The sequence below is a fragment of the Anolis carolinensis genome, chromosome 5 (assembly GCF_035594765.1).
Source record: "Anolis carolinensis isolate JA03-04 chromosome 5, rAnoCar3.1.pri, whole genome shotgun sequence".
Lineage (NCBI taxonomy): Eukaryota > Metazoa > Chordata > Lepidosauria > Squamata > Dactyloidae > Anolis > Anolis carolinensis.
The window spans coordinates 163,682,677-163,701,511 of NC_085845.1; the positions used below are offsets into that span (position 1 = coordinate 163,682,677).

An 18,835-nucleotide genomic window follows, 5' to 3' on the forward strand; every position below is an offset into this window, starting at 1 on the left:
CATTCCTTAGTTTCCTATTCACCAAACACCTATGAGAAGAGCCAGATTTTAAGTTTTTTTCTAAAAGCCAGGAGGGATAGGGCCTGCCTGATGTCACCAGGGACAGAGTTCTACAGTCGAGGGACCACCACTGAGAAGGCCCTGTCTCTCATCACAACCAGTCACGCTTCCAAAGAGATTGGGGCAGAGAGCAGGGTAACCCCAATCGATCTTAAAGCTCTTATAGGCTCATAGAGGGAGATGTGTTTGGCCAGGTAAGTTGGACCAGAACCATATAGGGCTTTATAGGCCAAGACCAGCACTTTGAATTGGGCTTAGGAGCAGACTGGCAGCCAGTGGAGCTGACGCAACAGAGAAATAGTATGCTCCCTGTATGCTGCCCCAGTTAGAAATCTGGCTGCCACCCGTTGAACTAATTGAAGCTTCCAGGCCATCTTCAAAGGCAACCCCACATAGAGCATGTTGCAGTAGTCTATATGAGAAGTAATAAGAGCATGGGCCACCATGGCCAAGTCTGACTTCCCAAGGTACAGGCGCAACTGGTTCACAAGTTATAATTGTGCAAAAGCTCCCCTGGCCACTGCCAAAACCTGGGGTTCCAGGCTCAGCGTGGAGTCTAGGAGAACTCCCAAGCTGCAACCTCTGTCTTCACTTTATGAAGATGTTCACATTCAGAGGTATACATACAGGTTTGAAATGTTAAAGCTTAAACTGGGGTAAACTCATGTATCTTCCAAATTTTAATAGAACCAAGTCCTAACATTTTTTATCATTGGTATGTTGGATACCCGGTGGCGAAGTGCGTTAAAGCACTGAGCAGGAAACCGAAAGGTCGCAGGTTCAAACCCCGGGAGCAGAGTGAGCGGCCGCTGTTAGCTCCAGCTTCTGCCAACCTAGCAGTTCGAAAACATGCCAATGTAAGTAGATCAATAGGTACCGCTCCGGCGGGATGGTAACGGCGCTCCATGCAGTCATGCCGGCCACATGACCTTGGAGGTGTCTACGGACAACGCCGGTCTTCGGCTTAGAAATGGAGATGAGCACCAACCCCCAGAGTCAGACATGACTGGACTTAACGTCAGGGGAAACCTTTACCTATGTTGGATACTACCATTCAGAAGTATACTTGACAAAACCTAGAGAGCCTAGGCCTAAGCTTTTCTTTTAACTATGAACCAGATCTTACATTTACAATTGTTTACATTGGTTGTCAATGTGTTTGTCTGTGTATATCTGTTAAGTTACCTGCTGGTCCAAGGTTTAGTAGACTGACCTTAGAATTATGACATTCTTGGTTTGAATCTCTCTCCTGCAATATACTTTTTAGCTGGCCTTAGACCAACCATAATCTTCCAATCACACTCCCTACCATAGCCCAATGGCAAGATGGTGGATGTATATAAATATGCAGGTCTATGGCTTTCTATCACTCATTAAAATGTTATGTTTTGTAAAATTCAAAGTTTAGAGATGGACAAGTATACCAAACCTGTCTAAATTCAATCCCAGGCAGCATGGGTGATAGGGATTGTAGTCCAATTTATCAAGCGCACACTAGATTGAGAGAGACTGTGTTATATAACTTTTACAGCATGGTATACGTTTATTGTTTAATCAGGTTGGTGATTTATGTGCCTTTCCAAAGTGACCTTAAAGTACCAGGTAAAGACATGTTTGCAATCTTTACAATTCAGAAATGCCTTAGTCTTCACTTAGTACAAGGGTGGAATCCATGCAGCTCTGTGCCCATCAGCATTCAAAGATGAAAACTGGAAAACATGCAGTCAGTAGTGTGGTCAAGATGGCAAAAGTTACTAAAAAAAAAGCACACAAATTAGGAAAGGCTGCATCAGTTGGCTTTTTTCCTATATCTATTGGGAAATGCAAGATGTCATCTCCTCTTCCTACTCAGTTAATGGGATGCAAACTTCTTTTACAATATGATGTCAATTTGTAGAAATTAAAGTAAACTGAGAGCAAAGGGGAAAAGCAGGAGAAGAGAGAAACTGGGACATTTTCAAAGCAGGTGAAAAAGTCAGAGGATTCATTGGGACGGGCTTTTCCAAATTGGGACAGTTAGAGTTTTTCAGATGTTGATGGACTGCAATTCCCAACACTCCTCACTGTCATCTATGGTCTCCAGGACTGCTGGGACTTGCCATCCTACTATACCTGGAAACCCACATGATTCACATTCCTGCCTTGGCAGGGGTTCACTGCCAGGGCAGAAACTGGACCTAAGGAATGCTGATTGGTCAAATGCTGCAAATTGCCTGTTTGAGATTGTTATGAGACAAAACCTGGAGAAATCAGCTCGCTAAAGGTTGTGAGAGTATTGTGTGGAACGAGGAACAAGATCTGTTCAGTCAACACTCTTTTCCAGAAGATGACCTATTGAACATTTCCAGGAATAGCTGTGCCAAGCTTGTCGACTGCTTTCTTGGAAATACTCTCAAGAAAAGTGGCTTCAGGCCAACACCGATGTACAGAAATCCTGGAGTGGATTGAGAGATATAGTTAGATGCGGAGGAGTTGGCTGCTTTTCAGCAGCTGCTGTCAGCTTTACTGGGCTGAATAGCTTTGTTGGGAAAGAGGGAGGGAGAATGTGTGCGACCTCATTTATAGAAAGATCACAATTGCTCTTGACATTGAGTACTCGAAAGGAAATAGCATGCATTATCACTTCCAAGTTTGTTAGTTTAATTCATAATGCTTTTCTTAAATTATTATTCATTGTGGAAGGGTTTGTCATGGACAGAGGGCAAACGTTAAGAGATTCAAACTCTAAAGGATTGGATTACTGTTTATTAATAAAAATCATGCTAAACTAAAGCCAAAATAGAGCAAAGTGTAATATATTATAAAAACAATGCAAAGTATATGTGTGTGTGTGTGTGTATTTGTGTCAGGAGTGACTTGAGAAACTGCAAGTTGCTTCTGGAGTGAGAGAATTGGCCGTCTGCAAGGACGTTGCCCAGGGGACGCCCGGATGTTTTGATGTTTTACCATCCTTGTGGGAAGCTTCTCTCATGTCCCTGCATGGAGAGCTGGAGCTGACAGAGGGAGCTCATCCACACACAAAAATGTAAGAATCCTCTATAAAGATAACATTTCTTGTTGTTTATATTTACGTGTGTTTTTATGTTTGCTTCTGATATCACACTATTAGACATGCATTACAATCATTTTGATTTCATTTAGTGGAATTGTTTACTCTAATAATCTCCTGTATTCCCTTTCGGTGGGCAGTTTGTAGACTGCAGGGGCACAACAGCAGCATCTAAAATGCCCACATAAATATTCCACATCCCTAAAACCTCAAAACAAGTAAGCAGACCCTCTACCAATGAAATAAATTCTCAAAACCTGAACATGGGGAAGAGAGGTTTTCCATTGGGGTTGCATTCCCGTGCATTTCTTAAGGTTTTCTTAGGCAAAGAATACTTAGAGGTACATAAGTATTCTTTACCTAAGAAAACCCTAAGAAATGCACGGGATTGCCATAATTTGACAGGGACTTGAAGACACAAACACAAAGCTAATAACTGAAACAGTGCCAAAGGATCTCAACAATATGCCAGGGCAGCCAGCTTTGCAACTAGTTAGGTTCCTTTAGTATACCTATGAGTCCTAGTTTTTTTGCTGTAGTTCAGGGGAAGCCTATTTAGAAAGGTGATCGCTATAATCTGCAATGTGGATTTGTAGCTCCGTAAAGTGCTGCTGCTTGAGCAAGAATAAACAGAAGAGAACTTGGCTCCCTAAAAACAAAAGCTACAACAAAAAAGTTATTCATCTGGTAGCTTCGACTCAAGTCACATAAAATGTTTATGAAATTCAAGGAAGACCTATTCTAGGAAAGTAATCATTGAAGTCATATGGAATGTCAGCAAACATGATGTTTTCCATATTATATTTCCCCCAGAGGAAAATGCTCAGAGATATGGAAAATAAACAGGCTGATGAAAAGCTCTGAAAATTTTATTTTCACTAGATAATGCATTACTGGAAAACATATTTTGAACATAGGATTCTAACAAATCATCATAATCCATTGAGCCTTTCTTATCCCATACAACATCTTGGCAAGTGGATCAAATCTGTTAGGAAAAAACGCTCTGAACTGACCAGCCTGTAGCCTGTATAAATGAAAATCAAGTATGATGTATTGATTCCCTCTGTGCTTCCTTTTAATCCATTGCATTTCCATTTCAAAAACCATATTATTACAATGGACTTCTGTAAAGATCTAACTCAGGCTTATGCAATTTATGGCAATTCCCATTGTACTAAGAAAGCTCAGAGATTAGAATGTTGTTATAGGAAAGAAACTAGAATATGTTAAGCCATTCATTAGCAGGATAGTTATTCATCATCATCATCATCATCATCATCATCATCATCATCATTTCACAGAATTTAGACAACATCAAGAAACAATCTGTACAGAAACAGAGAAAGTAACAAGTATACATGTTTGCACAACTAACAGAAGAGGAAAAATTAAAATAGAATACAGTGAAATACTAAATGCTACACCTATAACATTAAGTTAAATAAACAAAAGTCAAATGTTACTTCCAATTAGTATACCAAATCAGGATGGTTATTCTTGTCATTCTTAAAATAACATTCCAGATTGAGTCAGCTCGGACAAATGTGAGGGATGATGAGACTTGTAATCCAATTGTATCTGGAGGGTGCACAACTCAGTTAAGTCACCTCCTTATTAGGTTTTATGGCGAGTTGAAACCAGGGAAGCTTTTCCATTGTGATGGGGAAAGGTTCACCAAGAGGGAACTACACACGGGCGACGGAGTCACCCTGCTGCCCCTCTCTTTTCTGGGTGAAACGGGACACTTCACCTGGTCTTTTTGATGAGGCCCAAACTCTCTCAACTCGGAAGCATCCCCCACAACACTGGTCCTCCGCCATTAGTCACACAACATCATGTGATGTCTGTCCGGCATGGGGTTCTGTCCTCAAGACAGGGTGAAAGCATCCTAGAACGCTAAATTCCTCCATCTAATGAGGTCTTATGCTGTGTCCAGTGTTAACCAGTGGTTGCCATGACTGAGTAGGGGTTCAAATCCAGGTCTCCTAGAGTCCTAGTGTAACTCAGACTACCACACCATGCTGGCTTATTTCCTCCTCTATCTATAGTTTATACATTTATGGATGTATTTATATTTTGTCTTTTCTCTAGCCTGATACTTAAGGTAGTTTACAAAAGGTAAAACAGGCATAGGTAAAAATTCATATCACTAAAATATACAAACTCAAAAATGTACCTTATATACTCATGTATAAGTGTAGACATTTGAGTAAAAAAAAGCAACCCCAAAAACCTGAGCAGGCTTACTTGCGAGTCCATGTGGGTACTCTACCTTAACTCTTATTAAAAAAGAAACTATTATCTTCTGTGAGTAGATAAGTGGTGAAAGGCAAGAACTTAATCCTTTCCAGATGAACTTGAAAGAAGCACCGATTCCTTCTACTCTTTTTGCTCTGGTGCAGAAAGAATATGCATGTCTAGCTAGAAAAGTCAATGTAAGGATTTTATCTAGAACTAGCTGTGCCCGGCCACGCGTTGCTGTGGCTTTTTTTAGGTGGTTCTGTGTCTTGGTGGGGGGGGGGGGATCCTTTGTTGGGAGGTGTTAGGTGGCCCTGATTGTTTCCTGGATGGAATTCCTTTGTTTTCAGAGTGTTGCTCTTTATTTTGTGTTTTGAGATGAAAGAGTGATGAGTACCAAATGGGTTTGGACCTTCAAAGAGTGGGTGTTTCCCTGGGGGGGGGGGATCCTTTGTTGAGCGTAAGAACGTAGAGACATGGATGAGGGGTGTTGTCAATTTTCTAGGTTGGGGGGCCTTCAGTTTTGTTGTTTTGCCCGGTGGAGCGAAACCATTATCCTTTTATATATATAGATTACTAGCTGTGCCTTGCCACGCATTGCTGTGGCCCATTAGAATTGCACTGAATAGCTCCGGTTTTTGGGGTTTTTTAGGCTTGTGGAGGTTCATGACATGATATTTTATGGTTTCAACCTCGAGGCGTGGATGAGGGATTGTGTTGTGAAATTTCGAGGTTGGGGGGGTGTTTAGTTTTGTTGTTTTGCTCGGTGCCAGGATTCCATCACTCTTTTATATAAGTGGATAGAAATGGAGATGAGCACCAGCCCCCAGAGTCAGACATGACTGGACTTAACGTCAGGGGAAAACCTTTACCTTTACCTTTAGACCTTCTATACCTGTGTCTCCCCCAATTCCAGCCCACCTTTGTTTTAAGTAAGCTCAGTAAAAGTTCAGTTTTTCTGTTGCTCAGATTTTCTTACTGTCAACTCACCTGAAATATACCCAAGACAATGACATTGAAGATGCTCTTTTCTTCCTCCCTGTGAATCTTGACTCAAAATGTTACATTATTTATAATAGCAAAGATGAATGAGCCATATTCTTTTTTACTGTTTTGTAAACACTTTTCAGCTGTGTCATTCATCTTGATCACAATATAATCTGCTTTATAGGAAACCCATGACTTGTGGAAAATTGATAAATGGATTGTCGTTTAGTCTAGCAGTTACTTATTTTCCAGAATTAGTGTTCTCTTTTTTGAGACATGAAACGTTAATAAAAACCCAATTAGCACCCTGGCTAATAGTACAATCAGTATTTTATCACACAAGCAACTGTCTAAACTTTCCAGCTAGCCTGAGTTTATTTTTTTTTATAATGCATGAAGTATTAGGGAATAGTACACCAGACAATTTAGTTTGGGAAATAGATAAGGCGTGGCAGTCTCCCCAACTGCAATATGTTTACTGTTTGTTTTGGTAGATTTACCAGTTTAAAGACTATCTCAGGGAAGCTAGAATGGCCCCCTCCCTGCTGTCCTTCCAGCAGTGGGCTAAAATCTTATTATTCAGGCAGGCTTTTAAAGGTGAAGCTGTTGAAAATCTAATCAGAGGGTGTTGTGGTTTTTAACTTTGAATATGTTTTTAATGGATTTTAACTCTAAATTTCTTAGTGCTGTTTGTGTTTAATTCTGTTTTAATGTTTCTATATTTTAAATTGTATGTTTATGCTTTTATGTCAAGCCGCTTTGAGTTGAGGAGATAAAGCGGGGTATATAATAATAATAATAATAATAATAATAATAATAATAATAATAATAATAATAATAATAATAATATACCACACTCTAAGATTTCATTACCAAAACCCTGAGATACAGGAACAACTTCTTATGATGTCACAGGGAGGCCCTAGTGATGTTTCAAGGGAGAGTGCCTGCTGAAGTTATACATAAAGATAGGAAGGCCTCGAAAAAAACCCATAAAAACTGCGGGTGGGGAAACAGTCCCCCCCCCATTTTTTCCACCACCACCAAATTTTTCCAGTTTTTTCCAGGCCTTCCCATCTCTAGTTATCTTAATCATCAGCTACAGAGTATGCTATTTAAATAAAGACATCTATCCACATAGCTCAGTGTAGCATGTAGTTCCACGTTGTAAACTATTTACCACCACCATCACGCTTATACTGTAGTCCTACTGAAACCTTCCCCATGTTAAATCCATGCCTATCAGGGAGCAAGAGGGGTTGCAACAGCATCTGGTTATGTCCCTGAAGTCAAATATAAAGAGATTAACTCCGATGTGATGGTTCTCTAGCTGTGAGGACATAACTAATCCTCCAATTCCCAGTCAGTCACAGATTAGCCATATACAGCAGGAGTATGTTAGATTAAGGGGATTGGTAATTACGGAGGAGGAAATGAATGACATCCTCTGCAGAGATTTTAAAAAATGAACATATGCACACGTATGTATTTCCCCCAAAAATGCTCACTACCAAATGAGGAATACAAACACTTTTCTTTTCTTTTTTAAAATAGCTTTTATTCAAACATACAACAAAAATACAGACTTAGAAAACAATGCAAGGAAAAACAAAGCAAAAATCTCTACTATAAAAAAGCCATAAACAAGAACAATTTTCATTATATATAAAGCTAAATTACAACTGCTCATCATCGTCTCACTCGTTCAATCGTTTTCGACTCTTCGTGACCTCATGGACCAGTCCACACCAGAGCTCCCTGTCAGCCGTCACCACCCCCAGTTCCTTCAAGGTCGAGCCAGTCACTTCAAGGATACCGTCCATCCATCTCGCCCTTTGTCGTCCTCTCTTCCTTTTTCCTTCCATTTTTCCCAGCATCATGATCTTCTCCAATCTTTTCTGTCTTCTCATGATGTGGCCAAAATACTTCAACTTTGCCTCTAATATCCTTCCCTCCAGTGAGCAGTTGGGCATTATTTCCTGGAGGATGGACTGGTTGGATCTTCTTGTGGTCCAAGGCACTCTCAGGATTTTCCTCCAGCACCAGAGTTCAAAAGCGTCTATCTTCCTTCACTCAGCCTTCCTTATGGTCCAGCTCTCGCATCCATAGGTTACTATGGGGAATATCAATGCTTTGACTATGCAGACCTTCATTGCCAGTGTGATGTCTCTGCTCTTCACTATTTTGTCAAGATTGGCCATTGCTCTCCTCCCAAGAAGTAGACGTCTTCTGATTTCCTGGCTGCAGTCTGCATCTGGAGTGATCTTCGCGCCTAGAAATATAAAGTCTGTCACTGCCTCCACGTTTTCTCCCTCTATTTGCCAGTTGTCAATCAGTCTGGTTACCATTATCTTGGTTTTCTTGATGTTTAACTGCAGTTTTTGCAATTTCTTCTTTCACCTTGGTGATAAGGCTCCTCAGCTCTTCCTCACTTTCAGCCATCAGAGTGGTATCATCTGCAGGGCCGGCCCCACCATGGAGGCCCGTGAGGCCGCTGCCTCGGGCGCATGTCTGGGGGGGCGCCGTCAGGCTGGGCGGGGGGCGCCGTCAGGCTGGGCGGGAGGCCCAGTGCGCCCTGGCCTGGCTGGCCTTGCCCGGCCGGCTGCCGGCTGGGTAAGGCCAGCCAGGCCACAAGGCTTGCCCGGCCAGCTGCCACAAGGCCAGGGCGCACTGGGCGCGAGGCAGGGCACCGTCAGGGCGGTGGCCCGCCCCCCCCGCCCAGCGTGCCCTGGCCCCGCCTCCCACGCTGCATGGGAGGCGAGGCCAGGGCGAATAGCGCGGGAGGCGGGGCCAGAGTTGGTGGTAGAGCAGCAGGGTGGGCAGTACAGTAACAGAATCCCTATTTTGTCCCAGTTACCCACCTTTAGGTAGATACACTCGAACACTGTTGACTGTGGGATGGGAAACCTGGTCAGGGGATGGAATCACGATAGACTACTGTGACTCCGTTTCCCTGTCCCACAGGATTCACCTTCTGCTGCAGAGAATCCTCATGGACAGAGTTGAGAGAGAGATTAATCCCCCAGTCTCATCCTGCCAGGTCTCTGTGATACAAACCAGGTCAGCATGCTCCTCCTGGATCAAGTCCTCGATGGCTGTTGTTTTTCTGTTTACGGACCTGGCATTCAATAGTAGCATTTTCAACCTAGGGGGCCTGGCACCCTGATTATTCAAGCTATTAGAGATAGTAGACAGTGTGGGGGCAAGAAGCACTCTATTTCACTCCCCATTTTGTTGGTACTAAACCTGCCTCCCCCTTTCACATCTCCTCCTGCCCTGTTTGACTCCAATGGCTGCCCCACAAATCCAGGGGCTCATGTCCTTCCTTTCTGTATGGGGTAGGCTAAAAGGTGGCAAATAAAAATCTCTGATTATTTTCTTCCTTAGACTTAATCTTTATAACTGAGTAATAATGTCCCTTTATTCCCACATCAAGCAGATCTGTGGCCACCAGAGAATCTGTGGAGTGGTTTCCAAATTAGAAACAAAGACAGGAATACAAAGAAAGACAATAAGGGCTAGAAGCAACTGAGCAGAACCTATTGTTCAGACAAGTTGCTGCTTTCCTACATTTGCCTGGTGTGTACAGAGTCCAACATGTTGCTTTTCACTTCACACTGATTGAACCAGACATTACCCTCAGAAATACCGCTCTTGGAGACTGATCCTTGTGCCCTTGTCTAAATATTAGTGAATTCTCAGCTTGCCTGTGCGTTTCAGCTATACTCTCTGATTCATGTATTTGGAATTTGGAATATCCCTGGTGATTTCTAAGAAACTATTTTGATTAATGCTACTGTAAATAAAACCAGACCAAATGTTTGGAGTCAATTCAACAATGTGCCATGAAACAAAATTGACGTGGACATATAGCTTAGTGAGAATCAACATATTGCTTTGAGTATGAACTACAACTTAGGAGATCAGAATTCAATTCCCCACTTAATTAATAATAATAATAATAATAATAATAATAATAACTTTATTTATATCCCAATCCTGCCGCCTCTCCAAACAGGACTCGGGGCGGCTTACAGAAAATAAAGCACAGTACAAATACCAAAGCAAAATTAAAACAATAATACATAAACGGCAATCTCAAAAATCTAACAGAAAATAAAACACAATACACTTAATCAAAGAAACACACTGTGTGACCTTAGTCAAATCCTACTATCTCAGCCTCAGAGGGAGACAATTGCAACCCCATCTCTTAACAAATCTTGCTGTGAACACACTCAGAAAGAACTTGACGGCACACAACAAGACATTTGGATATTGATGTGCATCAGACTATAGAAAAATTAAGAATTATAACTGTTGGCACCTCATCATAGACTGGCACCTTAACATCCAAATTATGCCTCCATATTTCTATTATTGTCGTGAATTCTCTATCTCCCTTGTGCAATGACCAAAATCCCATGAAAACATACCTTTTTATGTAGCTTTTTCCTCTTCCCCTCTCTGCTTTTACATATGATGAGTAGCTCTGATCAGACAGGTCAGTTTGATTTGCACTTGACAGTGGTGTCAATAAATTTGACTAAATGTGTCTGACAGTCTATTGAATTTGACTCAACAATGCTAGACATTTTGTTGACCACAATGATATCACAGGTGTGTGTACCATCCTTTTCTTGCCTTACCACAGGTGCAATTTCCTACACACACACACATATATATATATAACACATAACAAATAACCTCACACACCTTGTTGACATCCTGCTGTGTATGCACGTACTCACACATAATAGCATTTATACCCTTTTGGCCTTCAGCCAAAATCATTTCCAGAGCAGTTTACAAATTGTTGATATGACACTTTCCTGTTGCAAATGATTAATCTGACGGTTTCCTTGTATTTCTGTCTTAAAAAGACAGAAATACAAGGAAAATGGATGGCAGTGGAAGAGCAAATAGTCTAGCAAATAGTGGTTGCTCTTCTCTCCCTTGGGGGCCACAGTAGTTGCACTTGGAATGGATGGAGGGCTTTCCATCAGCTTTGTGAGTAATGTGATAAATTCTTTTTGGTTGGGGCACAGATTGCTATTGCTGTATTTGTTCCTTTAATATTATTGTGTGGGGCCTACCTTTTCCCATTGGGGAGCAACACATGCCTTGGAAACAGAACACTGGGAGCTTATCACATTTGGTATTTGAATGGTTTACAAGTACAGTAGAGTCTCACTTATCCAAGCCTCGCTTATCCAAGCCTCTGGATGATCCAAGCCATTTTTGTCGTCAATGTTTTCAATATATCATGATATTTTGGTGCTAAATTCGTAAATACAGTAATTACAACATTACATTACTGCGTATTGAACTACTTTTTCTGTCAAATTTGTTGTATAACATGATGTTTTGGTGCTTAATTTGTAAAATCATAATCTAATTTGATGTTTAATAGTCTTTTCCTTAATCCTTCCTTATTATCCAAGATATTCGCTTATCCAAGCTTTTGCCAGCCCGTTTAGCTTGGATAAGTGAGACTCTACTGTATGTAGATTAAGTAGAAAGGCATATAAAGCTTAAACACAACAAATTAGTTTACTGGTCCAAAACCTACACTCTTTTTTTATCTCAGTGATATACCTGAAAACAACCATGTATTTCCTCATTTCTCTTCAGACAGAGACTATCGATGAGCATCAGCTCTGGCTGAAGGATTAATACTTAAGGTGAGTTATCTTCTGGAGACCTGGAGAGAACAAGGACTGGAAGATTCCTCGTTCAAATGCTCACTGAACCATAAAACACAGCCCTACTTACATCACAGGCTTCTCCTGAAAAGAAAATAAGTAAGAGAGAAACTTTGAGTTTTTAAGTGGAATTGTGTGAAATAAATGTAATAGATAGTTCTGTAGAATTTTCAGTAACAACTGATATATTATGGTTATCTCATCTCCTCAAACGGATAAAGTGATCTCATGATCTGCTAAGAGCATATGTACACAAATGGTTCAGATATCTTGTTTTGAGAGATCCAGCATGGTGGAATGGTTTAAACAATGGACAACTCTGAAAATCAGGGTTCAAATACCTGGTCAGCTTTAAAAACACATAACTATGAGACCTTGGGCGAGTCTTAGAAAACATCATGATAGCATGGTGAATACACACAATTTGTTTGGATTGGGGATTGGAGCTGTTCCAAAAGGCAGATAAAAACATTTCTGTTCCACCAAGCCTTTACAAACTGATGAGGGTTGGGCTGTCCATGCCGTGTGGTGAAGATTTTTAAAGGATTGGTTTGTAGTTCTTAAAACACATTTTAAGTGTTTAATGTTCTAATTTACAACATTTTATTGCTTTTAATCTTACATTTATACTTTTGTTCTGATTTTGTATTGTTTTTAGCTTGTTTTAATATGTTAGCCACATTGAATCCTATTAATGTGGGATATAAATGAATAAAATGACAGCAATAATAATCCCATCCAATTTCCTTTCTTCATTTTATACCTTCTTGCATATATATAAGCTGCCAAGTTCATAACTTTTCTTGCCATGGTTTCATGGTTGGCTAACTTCTGTTTGCTGTCTTTTATCTACCTTTATCATCACCCCTGTGGTGCTTTGCTGGAGGCTCTATTACATAAGCAGTATGCTTTAACCATAGTAATAGAAAAAACACACGGAAGAACTTCATAATGACATGATGACACAGTAAATAAATGCTATAAATAATACCAGGAACACAATTTTCCAACCAGATGCAAGGCATTATAAACATTGTGAATACACCCCTGTTCCTATAAAATGATGATAGTGTGCAGGAATGAGAAGGAAATAGTCTTATCCTCATATCAAAACATTTTTTGAAGAAGAGAGGTTTTGCAAGCAACAAAGTTCTCTTATAAAAATGAGGCTGTAATTGTTGTTCCACATGTTGGAACACAGCCTAACTTGGATGTTTGAAAGACTCTTTGGAGGATCTAAACCAGTGGTTATCAACCTGCGGGTCCCCAGGTATTTTGGCCGACAACTCCCAGAAATCCCAGCCAATTTACCAGCTGTTGGGATTTCTGAGAGTTGAAGGCCAAAACATCTGGGGACCCACAGATTGAGAACCACTGATCTAAACTCATAAAGAAGGACTTGGTGGAGTCAGTAGATATTTATTTCAGAATCTTTATCCTTCTTTCTATGATAGACTCAAGGCCTCTTAGAAATGCAGGAAGTGTCCATGCTGGCTGGGAGATAATGGGGGACTTAATTGTACAGGTATACTCCTGGCCAACACCAAAGTCCAGACACCCACACTGTGAACACTCAAGCAAAACCCCTGTTCCTTGATTTATATTTTAAATTACCAGGAACACCACTCTCTTATCTGGATTAGGTTTCAAATTATTTGCCTTCATCCAGCCCATTACTGATGACATTATTTCAGAACCAAGACAGCTTCCTGGGACTGGAGTAGAAAAGATTAGCATAACTGGATATCATCCACATACTGATGCCGCTGATTCCTCAAAACTCTGGACAAACTTTCCCTAAAGTTTTGTATATAGTATATACAAAACAGAATCCTGAGATACCCCACAAGTCAATGGTCAAGGAGTCAAGCATGAATCCTCCAGTTCCACTATTTGGCCCTCCAGGAAGGAAAGCACCATAAAACAGTGCCTCCAAGTCTGATCTCAGTCAGGATTTCTTCAACAGCTGTATTACAACTGCCTCCTTTAAGAATGCTGGGATTCTGCTCTGTTTTAGAGAGGCATTGACTTTTCTCATTGAGTCATTCCCTCAGTGGTTTCTTAAATAAGACAAGTAGGGCAGAGGTCATCAGAGAAGCTCTAGCCCAGTGCTTCCCAAACTGTGCTACTCCAGGTGTTTTGGACGTCAGCTCCCAGAAATCAAAGCCATCTTACTAGCTGTTAGGAATTGTGGGAGTTGAAGTTGAAAACATCTGGAGGAGCACAGTTTAAGAAACTCTGCTCTAGCCTAAGTTTGACCTCACCCTTGATTTTCTGCAGGTGCCACATCTTACATCTTTCATCACTATCACTTCCATTGGAAACCAGGGTCTAACTCCACTCCATAAGAGTTGATGCTTAGGAGCTATTGTATCCACAGTCTTTGCTATTCTTCCATTCTAGAAGTCACCCAGAGTTTTGACAGAATCTCATACCCAATAGCTGTCAGGAAGCCATTTACCGTAGATCCATAAATCTCGTGGGATGAACCGTCTTAATCAGTCCTCAATTATGCTGAGATTCTAATTATAGCAAGTCTAAACTCCACCAAGTAGGGATTTTTAAAAATTAGATCTTCATAGAGGAACATCTAATTTCCTCTGGGATATTTCAGATGCCATCCGTTTCCATTGTTTAAAAAGCAACTTCCCAGTCCTTTTGGTTGTTATAAAACAGTGCTCCATTCATGCACTAAAAATAATTAATTTGAAGTCAAACAGATGTTTCAATTCATGGCTGTAATTACCATGTGTGTGTTGCTTTTTAGAATAGGAAACATGGTCTCTTCCAATTACAATGTGACCACATTAAATGAAAAAAAGTTTCAATTCTTCTTTCCATGCATGATCCAAACAAAAATCTCTCCTGTAGTAGCTCTTTTATTGAGAATATAGATGTAAAGTAGAGTAAGAGAATATTTTGACTTCTCGTGTTTTTCCCTGTCAGCTTGTATGAGCCCCATCTTGGTAACATTTCAAAATTTTGAAATAACCAAATACCCTCCAATTATATTTAGCATGATACATTAAGCATCAATCAAGCTGTCTTGAAATCAAAACCACTATGTCTAACAAATAAGGAAAATAACACGGACCTTTCAAGAGGACACTCTCACCTTGAGATTCTTCCCTTTCCTCTGACTAGGAGAAGGTTCAGGTCCTGAAATTTGGGAACTGCCCCCGTGAGGTTTTTTTTTACTAGTTCTAGACTTAAATCCTGTAAAAGTGCCATATCTCATCTGATTTTGGAAGCTAATCAGGGTATCCTCTAGGTATTACTTGGACAGGAGACATCAATGAATACCAGGTGCTGTAGGCTATATTTTAGAAGAAGGAATTGGGGAAGCTGCCTCTTAAGTATTCATTGCCTAAGAAATGGAGATTTGTGGGGTTGCTGTATTCAACAGGCACATATGTGCACATCCATTCTTGAAGACACATATGTGCACACATATTTTTCTACCTGACTGGTAGTTGCCAACTGATAGGAAAATAGATATATATTAAGATGCAGAAAGGTCTCTAATTTTAGGCTTGAATGAGAAGCATGAATGGAGAAGACTCAAGGCAGTTTATAAGCACCTTGAGTCCCCTCCGGGGTAGAGAAAGGAAGGGTAGAAATGAAGTCAATAAATAAATAAGATATTTTCACTAAAATATTGTTAACTAAGAAAGCAAATAGTTATGCCATACATCCTAGTGACTTTGTTAGTGTGCTATTCTTTGTATTATAAAGTTTCCAAAGTTCATGTTGCCTTTAGAGTAATGCATGGTTTCTAGACATGCATCTACGCATTGCAAAATAAATTTATTTACATATAATATTTGCATAGATTTTCATACCAAGTAGTAAATGCAAACAAGTAATAAATAATCTCCTGTTAATTTGCTTTCTTGCCACTTTTTCTTGTTATATATGACGATGAAGTTCAGCAGGCATGTGGTTAATGTCCTTAACATAGCAGAGTAGCCCTTTGTTCCTGGAAGGCAATGATCTCCTCATGAATAAGTTTAATCCTGTTCATTAATCCCAATGCATTAATCCACTTTAAGAACTTTAAAGTAGGCCAACAATCTTCAGGTACACTTCTTATCTGATTCAGGGTTTGTTCAGAGCCTTTTTTCCTGTTGCACAATCCACTTGAAACAGGACATTTTATATTACTTCAATAGAATCTTGTATATTAGAATCTTTTTCATTAGTTCTAATTAAAGTAAACTATTGAACTGTGAGTCAACATGCAAATAAATGTAGTTGATAAAATTCTTCCACTCTGGTTTGGGTTAATAATTTAGGATGTGTTAGCATTGTCATGTAATTGTTGTATATCTATGTACTTTTTTAATTGAGTTGAGTTTTTGACTAATCCTAATACATTATTATTAATATAACATTATAAATACTAAAAGGTAATGATAAACATTTTTTTATTTCTTTCTCTACACTCAAGAAAAAACCATGCTCCTAGCCCCCGGTGGCACAATGGGTTAAACCCTTGTGCTAGCACGACTGCTGACCGAAAGGTCAGAGGTTCAAATCCAGGGACTGGGGTGAGCTCCCGTCTGTCAGCTCCAGCTCCCCATGCGAGGACATGAGAGAAGCCTCCCATAGGATGGTAAAACATCAAACATCTGGGCATCCCTTGGGCAACGTCCTTGCAGACAGCCAATTCTCTTACATCAGAAGCGACTTGCAGTTTCTCAAGTCACTCCTGACATGAAAAAAAAATGCTTCTGATTAAAACCCATATTACTAACTGCACAAAATCCTATTTCCTTCTGCACATTTATTCTCCAACTGCACAAAATGTGTTCAGCTGCTCCTCTATTATGGTGAGAGCTGGTGGCTTTCAGATCCAGTATTAAATGGTACAGTGGTTTGAGTGTTGGACTGCAGCTGTGAAAACCATGCTTAGATCCTCTGCTTGGCCATGAAAACCACTGGGAAACCGAGGAGAATCATAGACTCAATCCCAGAAATTCCCACAATAGGTTTACCTTCGGGTGGCTGCAGCCAACAAAAGCAAATGGTTATATCATCTAGGTGCAAAAGAGAATGTGACTCCTGAACTTTTAACAATTATACAGAAGAGAGAATTTGAACAAGGTTGGCTTTCTGAATGATATTTTCTGAAACTGCTGTTAATGGTGGAGAAGCTCCTGCTACCATTTGTATATGACCCTTAGTTGCTTGCCAGATATTATTTCTCTAACTGGGACATTACAGTAAGATGTAAGTAAGTATATACTGGAGCAAGAAAAGACAAACGATCAAGGCTCAGTAGAATGACACATTCTTACGACTTTCAGAACCACCTGCAGATTAAAAAATGGGATCAGGTTGGATTTCAGAAGAGTTTGAATCCAGCCCAGGGAACAAATCAAAACCATTGTCCAAACCCGCCATTCCATTTTCGTTTTCCCCTTATAATTAATCAAAAATACATTTAAAAACATGCTTCCAGAGTCAGCCCAACTGTCTAAAAGAAAGGATATTCTCACAGTTCCAAATATAGAAGCCAGTTCACCTAAAATCTGGATCTTTTTTAACGTTAATATTAGCAATAAAATAAATTATCCAACCTGGGGTAGAATATTTGTTTATAAGATGTGGGCAAAGCTGCAGCTATATATTTTTGGGAAAAGGGTGCGAAATGAAGGGATGGGATAGCCTCATATGTTTTTTAAAAATTATTTTTTTATTCGGACCATACAAGTAGAGCTTAACATTACCACATTTCCTCATGGGAAAATTTAGAAGATAACAAAGGCAACGTATACAATATATACACGTGTGTGTGTGTGTATACATATACAATTTAGCTAAGAAAGAAAAATTCCAAATATATTTGCACCTTATTAGTATCAATCTCCTCCCCTACTTAGATCCATCCCTTTTCCACTGTTTTCCCCCTTCCTACTACTGACAAATTCTGCCTGACAAATGCAATTTTCTATCATTCCACAAAATTTGCAGAAAGTGAGACACTGAACATTATTCCCCCTTAGAATGCTTTACATTTGCTCTGTTCACTTTCCCCTGGTAACTTTGCCAGCTCCTTTTCTTAGGAAACCTAAATTGTATTTCTAAATTCTTAGGTTTTTAATTGCTTGCTTGGCCAGAAGTGCAATAATGTGACACACAGAGTGGTGTCCTCAGACACCTTGCTCACCACTCAGCCTGGCTACTGCCACTTCACAGTTAGGGAAGTTATTTTAAAAATAATTAATATATTGACCTCCTGAAGCCAGTCCATGAAAAGTACACATACCATCTTCCTAAGTCTGCCATCTGAGGCAGCTACTTTACTCTGCCTAATAAAAGCCTCAGTCCTTTACTGGTAAATCTATTACATTTAAAAGATGCTTGTAGTTCCTCTTCAACAGTTGCTATTCACGCCACATTATGGTATAAGACTGATGTGGAAATAATGACAAAAATCGGTCTACTTTATTATGATCATTCCATTTATTTTATTTGTTTATTTACTTTATTTTTTATCCTGCCTTTCTCTCAATGTAGGGAAAAACATTGTATGTGTTTCATAAAATTTATTGTATGTTTTATTTTTTAACAAAAAAAAACTTGCTCATTTTAAAGGCTATGTACTTAGTGCAGAGTTTTTTTCAAACTTTATGAGAAAAACAAGTGTTTCCGGTCTTGGAAGTAAGCACTGGTTTGGTATGAGTATAACATGGATTGCACATATGAATAAATATGATTTTTTATATTTTGAAAGCCTCATTTTTACAGGATATACAAACATGCAAATTTTTCTGATAAAAAATGTCTA

At 39.8% G+C, this 18,835-nt stretch overlaps 1 protein-coding gene and 1 long non-coding RNA gene across 3 annotated transcripts in view; one reads left to right on the forward strand and one right to left on the reverse strand.

The window, feature by feature from the left end:
• cradd (CASP2 and RIPK1 domain containing adaptor with death domain) overlaps nt 1–18,835 on the forward strand; it is a 107,170-nt gene that overhangs the window by 82,516 nt on the left and 5,819 nt on the right. Inside the window, exon 4 of one of the 2 annotated variants that reach the window (XM_062980950.1) lies at nt 11,972–12,021. In XM_062980950.1, the coding sequence (XP_062837020.1) occupies nt 11,972–12,013 (42 nt within the window). In that variant the 3' untranslated portion in view covers nt 12,014–12,021. Of the gene's footprint in view, nt 1–11,971; nt 12,780–18,835 lie in introns of those variants that run through there. The other variant, XM_062980949.1, reaches the window with a different exon arrangement.
• The window catches only part of LOC134299139 (uncharacterized), a 30,875-nt gene that overhangs the window by 9,979 nt on the left and 2,061 nt on the right, over nt 1–18,835 (reverse strand). The gene's annotated exons all lie outside the window — the stretch shown is intronic.